This window comes from Lepus europaeus, chromosome 3 (genome assembly GCF_033115175.1).
Source record: "Lepus europaeus isolate LE1 chromosome 3, mLepTim1.pri, whole genome shotgun sequence".
NCBI classification, from domain to species: domain Eukaryota; kingdom Metazoa; phylum Chordata; class Mammalia; order Lagomorpha; family Leporidae; genus Lepus; species Lepus europaeus.
Genome location: NC_084829.1, coordinates 52,504,713 through 52,521,923, shown reverse-complemented (window position 1 = coordinate 52,521,923; position 17,211 = coordinate 52,504,713). Strand labels below are relative to the sequence as shown.

Here is a 17,211-nt window from a genome sequence, read left to right as displayed (position 1 = left end):
AGCCTATGAGGAGTGAGATTACTGAAATGCCAGGCTTCTTTTATCACAGGCATATAAAAGAGTCTAGTAATGTCACTGCTAAAACCATGTCCCCTAAAGCCTAACTGGGCCTGGTAACTGACCTGTTGCGGTTATCTTTATATGACATATGAGGATCCACCCCCCCCCCACCCCTTCCTGGTATCACTTCCCAGTGACTGCCATTCATCCCTTGCCTCTCGCTTCCTGTGTCAGAAAGTATGAATGACTTGAAAATCAAAAGCTTAGCATGCTGTCAAGCTAAGATCTGGGCAGCTAAATGGGTACTTGGCCCACATGAACACATACCTGTCTCAACTTGACTGTGCGTCCCCTTGGCATCTGCCCCTCCAGGATCACCTCTGATAACCTCCTTTTAGCCCTGACATGTTGATCTACCAATAACTCTCTGCTGTCTAGTTCCCGGCCCTGCCACAGCAATTACAAAAGAATGCACCTACTAGAACCAGGGGCAGTTATCCTAATCAGGATAGAACAGGAGATCTGGTCTGAGTGTCCTAAATCTTCCTGGACTACAAAGAAATACAGATGTAACTGCCTTTAGGAAAGAATGATCAGTGCGCAGCCTCTGCCACCTACCCAGAGCAGTAGTAATTCATACTGACCTCCTTAACCAGGGAGTCATCAATCGGAACATTAAAAGATTCGCAGATTTTAAAGAACATCTCTCTGTCCACATAACCTGAAGCTTCCTTGTCACAAGTCTGAAACGCCTCACGAATGTTGTCTTTGCATGAATAATCTTTCAACTGCTTCTGGATTGCGTCTATTAATGCTTCTAGTTCCTGCACGCCTGGATCTTCTTCAGTTTGCTTGCTGTAGAAAAAGGAAGGAAATGATTCGACATGGTATTTATTCTTGACCTATCTTATCTCAGCGACTGAAGTTCTCACTTGATGAAGTCAGGGAAGCTTCTAATGACAAACAGCTTTGACGCTGAGCTGACCAATAACCAAACACTTGATGGCAGAGGCTGGCTGTTGGCTGATGTCCACGTCAGGAAAGCCTCACTGGGGGGAGTTTTGTAACGGCCTCTCTTCCTGCCATGTGGAATCAGTGCACCACAGGAGCCAGATTTGGTATTTGCAGGAATCACATGACTGTCTCTACTGCTGTTACGGATGAAGGTTCCCTCATCTAAAACTAAATGCCCGTGAAAGAAAATATGTACATAATGATGCAGCCAGGAATCTTTCAGTTCTAACAGTCCCTCTTTAGTCCACGCTGAATTCTGTGAAAAGCTATCTATGGCAGTTAAGCGACTGCTCCGTGTGATGGAATGAGAAGCCGGGCTCAGCATTTACTGCAAAGATTAGTAAACAGAGCTTTAGGCAGGGGGAGCTCCGCCAGTCCCTTCCAAACACAACCACAGGAAGTAGAAGTTCAACTTTTATTTTCTCTGAAAGTGAAGGTACAGTTACAAAATGAAAGAATTTTAGAGCTTGAGAAGACTCACTCATATTTCATCTTCATAAATTCTTTATGAGCAAAATGGACCCTCATGGGCTCAGCCAGCACTTGTCCCCTTCCCAATCACGAAAAAACAGGATCTAAGACTCGGTGACTCTCCCTAGATCATGAGTCAAAGCCAAGACCAGAGCTCAAATCTCACTCTACTTCCAACACGCTCTTTCAAGTATGCCCAAGTATACCTCACACAGAATTTGCCTCCTTCCATCGTTTCAAAACTGTCAACCCACCATTGCTTTTCTGTCCTTTATTTTCTTGCATGTGCTATTTAAAATGTTGACTATTACCAACAGCCTCTTTCATCTTATTTTTCCTGTTTTGTTTTTAGATTTTTTTATTTATTTGAAAGGCAGAGAGAGAGAGAGAGAGAGAGAGAGAGAGAGAGAATCTTCCACCCACTGCAAATGGCCCAAATGGCAGCAACGGCCAATGCTGAGCCAATCCAAAGCCAGGAGCCAGGAGCTTCTTCCTGGTCTCCCACGTGGGTTTAGGGTCCCAAGCACTTGGGTCATCTTCTGCTGCTTTCTCAGGCGCATTAACAGGGAGCAGGATTGGAAGTGGAGCAGCTGGGACTCGAACTGTTACCCACATGGGATGCCAGCACCAAAGAGGCTATGCCACAGTGTCGGCCCCCTTATTTTTCCTTTTTACGTGCTGGCAGATATTGATGGGAGAACATATCATTCCTTTTTATATTTATAACAACACCTGAGGCTAGGTGCTTTATAAAGAAAAGAGGTTTGTGAGGTTCAAACTTCACAGTTTGTGAGGTACAATGGCATGTTGCTGGCATTGGCTGAGCTCTGGTGAGGACCTCATAGTGGAGGGTATCACAATGGCAGAGCCAGAGAACAATTTGCTGGTCAGGCTCACTCTACAAACTTTTTATGAGAAAGAACCAGGATCCCATAAGAACTGCATCAGTTTCTTCAGAGGACAGCACTTGCAATGACCTAATCACTTCTACTAGGCCCCGCCTCTTAAAGGTTCTATTCCTCCCTCATAGGGTCCAAGCTCCCAATACATAAACCCTTGGGGGCCATACTCAATCTTATCCAAACCACAACAGAGAGGTATAAAGTGATATATAATCTTTCTGGAAGTAAGGAGGAAGAGCTCAGAAAACAATTTCAAATAACTTGACCTAAGGAAACAATCCTGGATTATGTGCAAGGAGACATCTATAAGATGAGATAGCCTGAATATCCCAAAGTAGGGAATTAGTTAAGTAATTGACACTACAATCAAGCAATGGGATAATAATATAGTCATTGACAGTGCTGGAGTAGAAAGATACATTGTCAGTGAGGAAATCAAGAGGCAAAAGTATGTGGAGTGCTCCTTTTTTGTGCAAGTTAAAGTAGACTAAGATAATATATCTATAAATAAATCTATCTCTAAGTAAATATATAAATAAATTTGCCTGTATTATGTAAAGAAACCTTGCTAAAATATTTAAAAAGCTATTGAGAAAGACTGTTACGGGACAGGGAGGAGGAAGGGGGGGGGCAGATACAGTGGGAAGAATTACTATATTCCTCATGTTGTATTCATGATATATGTAAAAATTTAAAAAATGGGCAAGCGGGCCAGCATTGTGGCACAGTGCATGTGGCACTGACATCCCTTAGGGGCGCCGTGTCCTGGCTGCTGCACTTACGATCCAGCTCTCTGCTAATGGCCTGGGAAAGCAGTGGAAGATGGCCCAGCTCCTTGGGACCCTGCACCTACATGGCAGACCTGGATGAAGTTCCTGGTTTTTGGCTTTAGTCTGCTTCAGCCTTGCCTGATGTAGCCATTTGAAGAGTGAACCAGCACATGGAAGATCTCTCCCTGTGTGTCTCTCCCTCTCTCTCTTTAACTGTGCCTTCCAAATAATTTTTTTTAAATGGGCAAAAGACTTGAACAGATATTTCTTCAAAGATAGATAAAAAATGGTAAACAAATAAAAATATGAAACAAAAATGTGAAAATATGTTCAAGATGATTAATTATAAGAGAATGCAAATCAGTTCACAGTAGGATATCATCTTGTACCCATGAAGATATCCACTATTAAAAAAATGGGGTGGGGGATTGTTGGGCTCACTAATCAAGCTGCTCATCGGGATACTCACATCCCATACAGAATGCCTGGGTCTGAGTCCCAGCTACTCTGCTCTGCTCCAGCTTCCTGCTAATGTGCATCCTGGGAGGCAGCAGGTGATGGCTCAAATCGTTGGGTTTCTGCCACACACAGGAGAACCTAGATTGAGTTCCACGTTTCCAGTTTCAGTCTCGCTTACCTTGAGTAAACCAGTGGTGGAGAGCTCTCTGTCTCTGTCTCTGTTCCTCCTTCCCTCCGTCCCTCCCTCTAAAAAAGCTAACTAACTAAATAGTAAAGAGAGAGAGACTGAGACTGTTACCTGTGGGGAATAAGGAGTAAGAAGTAGGTAGATGGAAGATGTGAGAGAACAAATCTTTTCACTGGTCCCTTCATAATATGACCCAGGTGAGTGTTATATCTACTTATAAGATGAAATTGACAATGCTCTATAAACTATTTTATGATATCAGAAATGTTCACAACAGACTATGAAGTGAAAAAAGCCAGTCAAATAGTATTATGGAATTATTCCATAATTATGGAAATATTCCAATATGCATATTAAAAATAAAATGTGAAGTAGTCATTTCTGGGTCATAAAAATTTAAAAATATTTTTGCATATTTTCATTTCTATTACCTACATTTTTACTCCCTAAATGTTTTTGTTCTGGACAATGTATTACTTTTGTAGTAAGACAAAAATAATAGAATTTGTTATAAAAATTTCCAGTGTCTAAGGACTTCTTTTGCATTATTTATACAGAAGCAGTATATGTTTACCAAGCAGGGGCAACTCAAATCATATAAACTAAATTATAAATAAATAACAGTCAAGGAGCTACTTTAGTGGCAGAATAGTCAAACTCAATCTTTTACATGTTCCCAGGAGCTACAGTCACAGTGCACAGGGAGTTAAAATGTGATCATTCATTCATTTTGGGAAGGAGACAATACTCCCTTCCCTGAATAGCCAGATGCTCAGATGCCTTCATCTAGCAGGGAAAATATCCCTGGCACCTGCTGTCTTTGAGCAGGATAGAGTAAATGCAGAGAGATGGCAAATGGTGGTACTATTTAAGGCAAAGCTAAAGTCACAGCCCCTACTTTACTGCTGTAGTTCAAGTCAGGGACTGTCCTATAAGAGATGCAAGTCCTAGGGCAAGATTTTGTTCCTGTGGGCTAACAGGGGAACACACAGGGGCCAGCTGGTTATGATTAACAGGGACCAGCCAACTAAAAGGTAGCTGGAGGTCTGCACAAGCCAGGTAAAGACTCTGTGCCAAGCACACCAAAGCCCTACTTACTTTCCATGAAAGTGACTGAGTTTTAAGGAATAACTAATTCCTTAGGTAAGAGGGATGGCACAGTTCTCAATATGCTCTTAAATCTATTTTGCTATGAGCACCCTGGCAAAATCCTCTACTTCATAAGAACTGAGTGGAATTCACATATTTCCTTAAAAAGCAAACAAACTGCAATCTTGTTCTTCCTTTCCTACAATATTTTGTTTCAGTGGTGGGCCACTCTGATACCAACAATATGTTAGAGCTTTAAACTGGCCATTTCAGGGTATGTGTTCGGTGCGGCAGTGAAGATGCCACTTGAGATGCCTACATTCCACATCAGAGTCCCCAGGTTGAAGTTCTGGCTCTGCTTCCAGTTCCAGTTGCCTGCTAATATAGACCCTGGGAGTAAACAGAGATGGCTCAAGTAGTTGGGTCCCTGCCACCCCTGTGAGAGACCCAGATTGAGTTCTAGGCTCCTGCCTTTGGCCTTGCCCAGCCCTAACTGTGGCAGGCACTTGTAGAGTAAACTAGCAGATGAAAGATCTCTCTCTTTCTCCCTGCCTTTAAATAATAAATAAGCAGATGGATAGATAGATAGATAGATAGATAATTTATAAAAAGAAAACAACCATTTAAATTATAGAGATTCAGTGTGGACCCCCTGGCCTGACCTTGGCTCTTGACTTGATCTGTCTGTGACTTGGGGCCTGCCTCCCCTTTGCCCTGATAAAGGCAAACTCATTCTGAGGCAGCTACTTGCCCAGAGACTCTGGGCACCTAGGGGTCTGCTGGATCCCTGATTTCTTGGTGCTTGTCTCAGGTGGAACAGAAAAGATTGTAGTAAGGAGTGTGGGCTCTGAATCTGACTACCTGATTAAAATCTCAACTTTGACTAAACAACTGCTCTGTAGCTCATTTTCCACATCTATAACACAGGAATGTTTGAGGGAAGCCACCTCATAAAGGCTGTTATGAGAATCAAATGGGTTAATTTTTAACAAAGTTCCTTTGACTGTCCTGTTAGAACTACTCATCCATTCAGTTAGCAATTGCTTATTGGACACGTTAAGCTCAAGGCTAGCTCCAGTAGAGGAGAGGAATAAACTGCTGGGTGTGATGGGATCCTGTCTTTAGTAAAGGGATTTTTGCTCTCTAGGTGGGGAGTTCCCATACAAAGTTTAAAATCACTAACAGAAGGGAGGAATTTACCATCAATCACCATGTAAGGAGCCAGAGGGTTAACACCCCGGCCTGAAGCACCAGCATCCCATATGGATGCCGGTTTGAGAGCCGGCTGCTCCACTTCTCATCCAGCTCTCTGCTATGGCCTGGGAAAGCAGTGGAAGATGGCCCAAGTCCTTGGGTCCCTGCACCCGCATGGGAGACCTAGAAGAAGCTCTTGGCTCCTGGCTTCAGATTAGTGCAGCTCCGATCATTGCGGCCAATTCCATCGGATGGAAGACCTCTCTCTGCCTTTCCTCTCTCTGTGTAACTCTGATTTTCAAATAAATAAATAAATAAATAAATAAATAAATAAATAAATAAAATCACCATGTAAGGGGCGTTCAGAGGATGGGAGAACCAGGAAGGGCTGAACTGAGGGGTAGCATTTGACCTAGTCTTTGAAGGATGTGAGGCTTAGACAAGCAGGATGAAAATGAAGGGACTGTAGACAATGAGGTAAGCCTGAGAAAAAGCAGGAAGAGAATGCTAAACAAAACAAAACAGAATGCGTAAGGGGCTGGTGTTGTGGCACAGCAGGTTAAACCAGTGCTTGCAATGTCGGTATCCCATATGGGTGTCCGTCCATGTCCTAGCTGCTCCACTTCTAATCCAGCTCCCTGCAAATGCATCTGGGAAAGCAGCAGATGACAGCAGCAGTGCTTGGGCTCCTGCCACCCATGTGAGAAACCTGGATGGAGTTCCAGACTCCTGGCTTCAGCCTGGGCCATTTGGGGGCTGAACCATCAGATGGAAGATTCTCTCTCTGTCTCTGTCTCTGTCTCTGTCTCTCTCTCTCTCTCTCTCTCTCTGTGTGTGTGTGTGTGTGAGAGAGAGAGAGAGACTCTGCCTTTCAAATAAATAATCAAATCTTTAAAAAATAAATAAACCTGACTGAAGTATAGTGTGTGGGAAAAAGGGGACTAGAATTCTAATTTAAATAGTCATTTGGAGCCACACTATGGTGGTTTTTATACACCAGACTAAAAACTTTAGAATTTTTTTTTAAAGTGATAGCTTCAAAGTAGTATGGTGAGTTTGGAGCCAGGTTCTAGGAGGCTTTACCTACGTTATCACAACTTTATGAGATGGATAAGCACACAGAAAGAATAAGGAACATCAGGTGTACTGGAAACATGAAAGTCACAATAGATTCATTTTTAGATACACATGGCGCAAGGTGCTGGGGTTCAGATGGATGAAGACATGTAGAACAGGCAGACAGGAAGGTAGGAGTAGGTTCAGGATGGACAGCAAAAGATACTCTTCCTTGTCAACAGAGTCTAGAGAAGGCAAATGAGGACCAAAACTAGGACTTTGAGAAACACTAAAGTAGTAGACAGAAGTAGGAAAAAACACGCTGAATAGGCTTTCAGGGAGGCAGGAGAGATAGAGGCTGACTTTTACAGAATTCAAGAGAAGAATTCAAAAAGGAGTGGTAGAGTGCTCAATGATAATACTTATCATGAATCCAGGCTGCTGACTATTTCTGTACCAAAAGCTTTATTGGAATGCAGCCACTCTCTTCATTTACATACTATCTATGGCTGCTTTCATATGACCTGGACACAGTGGAGCGGTTACAGGACAGATGGTGTGGCCCACAGAGCTCAAACTATTTACTACCTGTCCCTGTACAAAGTTTGCCAACCCCTGTTCTAGATTATGAGTTTCTGATTCTCACATATTTGCTGAAGTGTTTAAGATAAGCTCTGACATATATGTAAGCTCAAATAGCTGTTGAATTAATGAACACATGAAAAAAGGCTATAATATTTGGAAACAATAACTTTTAAAAAAGCAATTTATGAAGAATGTCTGGATTCTGGAGCAATAAGGAGGGAAGTGGTTACAGACACAACATAGAAGAATTAAGTTTGGAGAAATGGGAGGAGCTACTTATATCTGATAAAAGAGGATAAAGAGAAGGTGAGTGATAGTATAGAAATATTCTAAGATAAAAGAGTGGGAAAACTGCAGATGAGCACAGTGGATAATTTGATCTCTTCTTTGAAACCAACTGCAAATTGAATATGGAAGAGGTTGGGGCTTAAAGTAAATGGAAAAGGAAATGAGAATATTTGGAAACTTTTTCAGGAGTAGTGGCTGGAAATGAAAAAGAAAGGATCAAAAGGATCACTGGGCCAGAGAGGAGGGTCCTCTTGAAGCTGAAGAGCACAAATGGGCATGCTAATGGAACAAGAGTAATACACACGAATGTGCGTGTGTTTACCTATGCAGGTCACACTGGTTGGTTTTCTGTAGAGGGTGGGTTTGTGAGCCATCTGCATTTGTTATCCTTCAGTCTGGGTTCCAAATATTAACAAGAGGATTCCAAATACCAAAAGAACATAAGAACTTCAAGATATAAAGTCAATACTCAGTTACTTGAATGCAATTCTAATTTTCTGAAAACAAATGCTAACTCCAATTTCTTCATCTTGTAGTTGACAGGTGACATAACAGGTACTCAGGATCCTCTTTCTTTACTATTAGCATAATTAATCAAATAAAGGATTGGCATTTCCTTAGAGCAGGATTCATTATCAGACTGGACAATTAGAAGCCAAAGATAAAACAGTTAGAAGACTCAGAAGGTGCAAAACTTGGATTCATATTATCTTTGTGCGTTTTTCTCTCACTCATCTCTCTGATCCATTGGAAGAGAAAAGAGGAAAGATAAGGATCAAAAAAGGATAGCAGTGGATCCCTTATCCTAGAACTTTGATTTCTCTTTATTTTTATTGGTGTCTTATTTTAAATGCTCCAGTGGCATTTTTTCTCATCATTTAAAAAGAAGATATTTTGCTTGTAGTATACTGAAGGAAGATGTCCAGTGTCTGCTGGTATTTATCTAGACATTGGAGAATTATAGAAGAAAAAGTTTGTGAAGTACTTAAATTAAATCTTTGATCATGAATATCAAGTAGGCCTTTAATGCAGTCCCACCACCAAACTGCTGCCCTAGTCCATTCAGCCTCCACTTTCCTTTGTGCCTACCCTATTTCTTTTAGTCCTGATACAATTTTTTTTCATAATTTTTAAAAAAAAAATTTATTTATTTATTTATTGAAAGAGTTACAGACTTACAGACAGAGGGAGATAAATGGAGAGAGATCTTCCATTCACTGGTTCACTCTCCAGATGGCTGCAACTGCCAGGGCTGGGCCAAGCTGAAGCCAGGAGCCAGGCGCTTCCTCCAGGTCTCCCACATGAATGGTAGGGGCTCAAACCCCCCCCCCACCCCCCCACCCCGGCTAACAAATGCTAACTCCAATTCCTTCATCTTGTAGTTGACACTCTGCTGCTTTTTCCCAGGCCATTAGCAGGGAGTTGGATCAGAAGTGGAGCAGCCAGGACATGAACCAGCACCCATAAGGGATGCTGGCATTGCAGGCAGAGGCAATACCACAACTTTAGCCTCTTTTTGCACATTTTAACATCTCTGAATTAAGACACATTTTTCAATTGGTGAAGAGTAGGGTTATAGCTGACAATTTTTTCTTTGTTAGTAGTAGATAAAATAATGCTATGTATTTATTTTCATGTTATTTTATATACATTTATCCTATTTAAATATCCAATAAAATAAAGCATATTACAACTTTTCATCACTCCTACAGCATGCTACATTGAATGCAATGAAACAATCAGAAGGGCCTCCCCAACCATATCTACTACCTACCTACAAGCACCTGTTGAAATCTTTACTTAGTATAGAGTTGGTCTTCTGTATATAAAGGTAATTAAAAATAAATCTAAATGAAGAATGGGATGGGACAGGAGTAGGGGTGGGAGGGCGAGTATGGGGGAAAGAACCGCTATATTCCTAAAGTTGTACCTATGAAATTTATATTTATTAAAAAAACGTTCTAAAAATAGTATATACATGTCCTGAGGCCAAAAGATCCGAGACCTGCTGCCCTAGATGAAGTTAGTGCTTTCATTTAAAGCCAGTTCTTCCACTTGTTTAGTAAACTTCATCCTCTCTCACATACTCCAGCAATTCTTCTCTCCACGCCTCACACACATCCACCCATGTTTTCCTCTCTACAGAATCATTCCCATTTACACACAAACATGCTGTAATTTTTTCTATTTTAAAACAGAAAGAAAATCAAAACAAAACCTTCTTCCAACTTTGCTTCCTCTGCCAGCTAGCTACTGCTATTTCCCTATTCCCCTCTGCACCAAACCTCAAAAAAGTTGACTGCACTTTCAGTCTAAAGTTTCTCTCTTCCTATTCTCTCTTAAATTTACTCCCATCAAGTTTTCTTATATCTTCCATTCCACTAAAACTCCATCCACATTAAGGTCCTCAATTTCCTGCTAAATCCCCATTTGACACCAGGAATCACTTTGTCTTCCTTGATATACAGGCAGTTCTGGATTTGCACAGTTCTGTCATGCATGAATTCCAATTATAACCAGTTAGTAAAGTTACCTAGTCATCCCCCAATATGGCTCAAATTCCAGTTACCTACTGTTTATTAATAGTTTTTTAACTGTGGGTAATGGAAGAAAGGACAACCTTCTTTGTCAGGTACCTAGTCCACTAATCATGATGTAAATAGCAGATGTGCATCATGATCAGTGACAATCATGTCACTTCTTTCAAAGTCTGTTGGTGATAAGTCACTGTGCATCAAGTTTTCCGTTCACAAACAGTAAAGCGTGTAGCTGCATTGTCTCTGTTTCTCAGTGATACATTCCTGTGGTATTTTATAAAAATGGATTGCCAAAAGAGGGAAATACAACAAAGAAACAAAACATGATGGTGGCACAGTGAGTTAAGCCACTGCTTGGAATGCCTGCATTCCAGATCAGAGTGCCTGGGATTGAATCCCACCACCACTTCCTAACCAATTTTCTGCTAACATGCGCACTAGGAAGCAGTATATGATGTCTCTAATACTTGAATCCCTGCCTCCCACATGAGAGATCCAGATGGAGCTCCTGACTCCTGCCTTGGCCAGCTCAGCTCTGACTTTTTCAGGCATTTGGTGAATGAACCAGTGGATAGAAGAGCTCTCTGTCTCTGACTCTCTCTGTCTCTCTCTCTTGCTCTGCCTTTCTAATAAGTAAAAATGAATAAACTTAAAGCAAAATGTCAATGATTAAATATCTTTAAAATGAAGCAAAAAGTGGTAACACTAGAAATGAAATTACAGTAAATGGAATTTAAATGGAATTTACTCCATAAAGGGAGTTACAGGGAGCAGGCATTTTTTTTTTTCTTTTTGACAGGCAGAGTGGACAGTGAGAGAAAGAGACAGAGAGAAAGGTCTTCCTTTGCTGTTGGTTCACCCTCTAATGGCCGCCTTGTCCAGGGCGCTGCGGCCAGTGCACCGCACTGATCCGAAGGCAGGAGCCAGGTGCTTCTCCTGGTCTCCCATGGGGTGCAGGGCCCAAGGACCTGGGCCATCCTCCTCTGCACTCCCTGGCCACAGCAGAGAGCTGGCCTGGAAGAGGGGCAACCGGGACAGAATCCGGCGCCCCAACCAGGACTAGAACCCAGTGTACCGGCGCTGCAAGGCGGAGGATTAGCCTGTTGAGCCACGGCGCCAGCCAGGAGCAGGCATTTAACCTACTCATTAAAACACCTGTGTACCACATTGGCGTACTTGCATTCAATTCCCAGCTTTGGCTCCTGACTCCAGCTTCCTTCTAATGTAGACCCTGGGAAGCAGCTGTGATGGCTCAAGTAATTATGTTCCTGCCACCCATGAGGGAGACTTGGACTGAGTTCCTAGCTCTTGGCTTCAGCCTGGCGCAGTACTGTTACAAGCATTTGAGGAGTGAACCAGCAGACAGGAGTCCTCTGTCATTGTCTGTCTCTCTTACTGCCCTTAAATAAGCAAACAAATAAACAAACTACAAAACGAAAAAAAGTTATAGAAGAAATAGCTGCCCATGGCAATGCTGACACTGTTACCTTTCAAGACTCCAGATACATAGCTGCTAATTCACTGCCCAAATGCCCTCAACAGCTAGAGCTGGGTCAGGTTGAAACCAGGAGCCAAAAACTCCCCTGAGTCTTCCACAGAGGTGGCAGAAACTCAAACACCTGGGCCATCACTTGCTACCCAGCAGGCACCTTAGCAGGAAGTTGGACTGGAAGCAGACAGGACTCTATCTCAGGCACTCTGATATGGGGATGCAGGCATACCAAGTGATGGCTTATCCACTGTTCACAATGCCCACTCCTGCTCAAACTACTCTTAAGAATTTTTTACAAAGAAGAAAACATTTTAATTCTCAACATTCCCAATGTTTTATATTATAGTGTGTTGAATAAAAATTAGCTTACTATATTCTATTGTATTAACAACTAAAAACTCATTTAAAATTTTTTTCCCTATACATTTTAAAAAGATTCATTTTATTTATTTGAAAGTCAGAGTTACAGCGAGAGAGAGGGAGATGTCTTCTATCATCTGGTTCACTTTCCAAATGGCCACAATGGACAGGGCTGGGCCAGACTGAAGCCAGGAACTAGCAGCTTCATTCGGGTCTCTCACATGGGTGCAGGGGCCCAAGTGCTTGGACCATCCTCTGCTGTTTTCCCAGGTGTGTTAGCAGGGAGCTGGATCAGAAGTGGAGCAGCTGGACATGAACTGGTGCCCATATGGGATGTCAGTGTCACAGGTGGTGGCCTTACACATTATGCCACAATGCCAGCCCCTCCCTATACATTTATGACCATCAGTTTGTAACGTTGTGAGAAAAATTTTTAAAGGTCACAGAACAATAGCAAATTTTCTGATTCATTATTAAAATTTATTTTTAGTCATCATTGTTACAGTCTTGCACTACTGTATAAAGGGAAAACTGCCTGAACTTTATTTGGCTTTGAGAATATCACATTCATTTGGTCTTCTTCCTCTTTCTTTGGTCATCCTTTTAAGTCTCTTTAACTTTTAGTGTTGACAGGCTCCACAGCTTAGTCCTTGGAGATATTTTCTCTTTATCTACAATAACTTCCTTAGAGATTTTATCCAGTGTGGTATCATCTGCAGGCCAACACAGCCACAGCAACAGCTCCAGCCCAGATCAACTGAACTCCACATTTACATATCCAACAGCCTGTACCACTCTCAAATATTTAAAGCCAAAATCCCTACTCCACCTAAAAAATCTACCCAGAGTCTACATCTTCCCCACCTTAGCTGATGACAGTTCCTTCCTTCCAGTAGCTCAGGCCCAAGATTTTGGGATCATTCTTTACTGTTCTCTATATAATCCATCTAAAGTCCTACTTACTCTACCTTCAAAATATATCCAAATCAAACCACCACCCCATCAGCCAATGTTGCCATGGCCCATGTATCATCATATCTTGCCTGGATTACTGCAATGTTCTTCTAACTAATCTTCATCTTATTTTATTTTCAACACAGCAGAGCAGTTTGTTTAAAACAAATGTCAAATCTTGTCATTCCTCTACTCAGAACCTCCCAGTGACTCTCCATTTTATTCACAGAAAAGCCAACATCTTTCTAAAGACCTAGTAGGTTCTACATAATCTGGTCCCTTGTTAATTTTCTAATTCTATTTGTTACTCTTCTTTCTGTCATTGAATCCATTTTAGCCACTGTCACTGGCTTACTTCTGGCCAGTGTTACTTAAGTACTCTAGGCTGGACATGCTACCATTAATTAAGAAAATTAATTCACCATTTCTTTTTCCTGAAAAGCTCTTCCTCCAGCATCCACCTGGCTAATTCCCTGACTTTCAAGTACTTGCTCAATGTCACTTTCTCAAGGTGGAACCACTTATCTTGTTCAATTCTAACACATTGCCACCCTTCAGAAATCCCTAGCAGTCATATGTTTCTCCTTTCCCCATAGCACTTATCATCCAATATAATATATAATTTACTTATTTGTGTGATTGTCTCTCCCCTTCTGCTTAGAAGGTAAACAACTCCATCATGGTAGCAATTTCTAATCTCTTCTTCTTACTGAATAAAGCCCAAGGATCTAGTGATAGTATCTGAAACCTAGTAGGCATTCAGTAATTGTTAAATAAATGGAGTTGAGAAAGTTCTAAGCTTGTTATTATATTGAACTCAGGGAGTGTTCTGTGTATATTGAGTAACTCTCACCTGGTAGAGGAAGTCCAAAAAATGTATAATGTGATTACTCATTCACTTTGTCAAAAATCTACTGAATATCTCCTATGTGCCAAAGCTAAAGTGAAACCTAGGCAGTCAAGACATACTTTTCCAATTTTGATGCTGGAGCTTCTCGCTTTTGGATAAGATTTTGAACTGATGAGAGCGCTTCTGGTGAGTACTGGGCAGGATTGCTTTCCATGTATTTCAGAACATACTCGTCTGTATCAAGGATAACAAACCGATGGCCAAACACTGTGGAGAGGGTAGTAATAAACTTAGGTTGGCTATGTTTCCCTCATGCATTCAAAAAGCAAAATAATATTAACCCTTCAATGAGAAATGACAAATTGAGAGCCATGCATTTGTGACCCGGACTAAAGAACTTTCAATAATAGCTCTAAAAACTAATATGCAGAAGTTCACTAGTCAGTCTTTAAAAAGTTCAGTGGCAACATCTACAGACATTACCAATTTAGAGTTTAATTGATAAGAAAGAAGAGTAAGACATTCTAATATATATATTATTTTAGAATATTAGCTCTCCCATAGCAGGAATAAACCTAATTGCCTTTTACCAGGGTTAAATGAATGAAATTCTAACTAAGCCCATTCACCCAATCAGCAGAAAATTCTGAGTTGTGTTTAGACCTACCCTCAATCACAGCACCAATGAAGAAGTCACCAGGGCTATAGTAGATGGGGTTGTCCACTGAAGAATGTGGTTTAACAACTTTAGTTCTGCCAAGGTACTTGCCCCCAATGATACCAGAATTGCGAACTGGGGGTTCAAAGATACTGATCATGTCAGTGGCTAGGAAGTAAGAGAAGATAAAGCGGCGATTTTTGTCTTCTGGGATAGGAGATTCCTAGAAAAGTGATGAAAAGAGGATATTATAAAGGTGTATGTACCCAGGTACCCTAAAAATGTCTATAGGGGCCAGGCATTTGATATAAATGAAGCAAGTTAGGTTTATAGTAATATAAACAAACTGCATAGGGGTACTTCAGTGGCCTAAAAGTGCATGCCTCATCTAAGGGAGGCCTCAACTCAACCAATGTTGACTATTGCCCTGTGGGTATATGAAGTCCAATGTATATTCCAGTTTTTCCAAAGGTAGAAGTCTGGAATACACCATAAATCCTCTGGTTTTTAAATGTTCATTCCAACTCTTTTAAAATATCATGTGGCCCCCCAAAAAAAGAGATACAGGCCATGTTATTTATTTATTTATTTATTTTTGACAGGCAGAGTGGACAGTGAGAGAGAGACAGAGAGAAAGGTCTTCCTTTTGCCGTTGGTTCACCCTCCAATGGCCGCCGCGGTAGGCGCGCTGCGGCCGGCGCACCGCGCTGATCCGATGGCAGGAGCCAGGTGCTTCTCCTGGTTTCCCATGGGGTGCAGGGCCCAAGCACTTGGGCCATCCTCCACTGCACTCCCTGGCCACAGCAGAGAGCTGGCCTGGAAGAGGAGCAACCGGGACAGGATCGGTGCCCCGACCGGGACTAGAACCCGGTGTGCCGGCGCCTCAAGGCAGAGGATTAGCCTAGTGAGCCGCGGCGCCGGCTCATGTTATTTTTTTAATATTTATTTAGTTAATTGAAAAGTTGAAAGCCAGAGTTACAGAGAGAGAGAATCTTTCATCTGCTAGTTCACTCCCCAAATGGCCACAATGGCCAGGGCTGGGCCAGGCCTAAGCTAGGCACCTGGAGCTTCTTCTGGGTCTCCCACTGGGTACAGGAGCTCAAGCACTTGGTCCATATTCTGATGCTTTCCCAGGAACATTAACAGGGAGCTGGATTGGAAGTGGAGCAGCCAGGACTCGATTTGGTTCCCATATGGGATGCTGGCACTGTAGGCATAGGCTTTACCCTCTACGGCACTGTGCTGACCCCACAGGCTATACTCTGTCTGACACTCTGCCAATTTTAGATTGCTTAGCTGACATAATGTTCAACTTGAGACAATTATGTGAGGTTTAGTTTTCAAAACAAACCCATCTATACTTACAATTTTTAAAATAACATTTAATAGAAGAATAAGAGTAGTAAAAAAAAAAAATCATAGAATGGAACATGATTCAGAGAAACTACCTTATAGACAAGACTTCTTCCAAAATCAAATCACCAAGAGTTATCAGGATAGAAGTAGTCTCCATGATTGGTTTACAAGTTCAAGTAAATAATAATCCTTAAGGTATAAACTCTGGCTTGACTAAGCTTTAATACAAACATGCTGATCATCCTCTCACACTCCAACTTCAGCACACCCCTTCTCAGTCAGACTATGAAATAAGCTATATAATAATTTCTAATCTATTCAGGATAGTCAATAAGTTTATTCTTTGCAAAGTAATTTTCTCATAGCATTACCTAACCTTTTTGGTTGGATATCTGTATAATAAAAACATTTTTTAAACAAATATCTAAAGGATAGTTAATAAAAATCAAATCACATCTCTCCTCTGTTCACAACCCTCCAAAGTTTTTTTTCAGACTTAGAATAAAATACAAATTTTAAGCAGGGGAATACTAAGAGGGGACAGTAGCAATGCTTCATTGTGATAGAAATATTTTAAAACTTGAATTTTTTTAAAAAATTTTATTTGACCTATTATTTTTGGTTGATCTTTTCTTAATTTTTAAAAAAAATTTAGGGGCTGGCACTGTGGAGTGCAGGTAAAGCTGCTGACTGCGACACCAGCATCCCATAAGGCACTGAATCAAGTCCCGGCTGCTCTACTACCAGTCCAGTTCCCTGCTGATGTGCCTGGGAAAGCAGTGGAGGATGGCCCAAGGTGTTGGGCCCCTGTACCCAGTGGGAGACCTGGAAGAAGCTCCTGGATCCTGGCTTCAGATAGGCCCAGCTCTGGCCATTGGGGCCATTTGGGGAGTGAACCAGTGGGTGGAAGATATTTATCTCTGTGTTTCTCCCATCTTTCAAATAAAACAATTTTTAAAATTTTAATCCGTTTTTAACAGAGTCAATAT

General features: G+C 41.6%; 1 protein-coding gene across 1 annotated transcript in view; it reads right to left on the bottom strand.

The window, feature by feature from the left end:
- EFHC1 (EF-hand domain containing 1) overlaps positions 1 to 17,211 on the bottom strand; it is an 87,932-nt gene that overhangs the window by 519 nt on the left and 70,202 nt on the right. The window contains exons 8-10 of the mRNA XM_062187533.1: positions 14,876 to 15,089; positions 14,328 to 14,475; positions 645 to 855 (exon numbers count right to left, since the gene is read on the bottom strand). Coding sequence (XP_062043517.1) covers positions 645 to 855; positions 14,328 to 14,475; positions 14,876 to 15,089 — 573 coding nt within the window. The remainder of the gene's footprint in view (positions 1 to 644; positions 856 to 14,327; positions 14,476 to 14,875; positions 15,090 to 17,211) is intronic.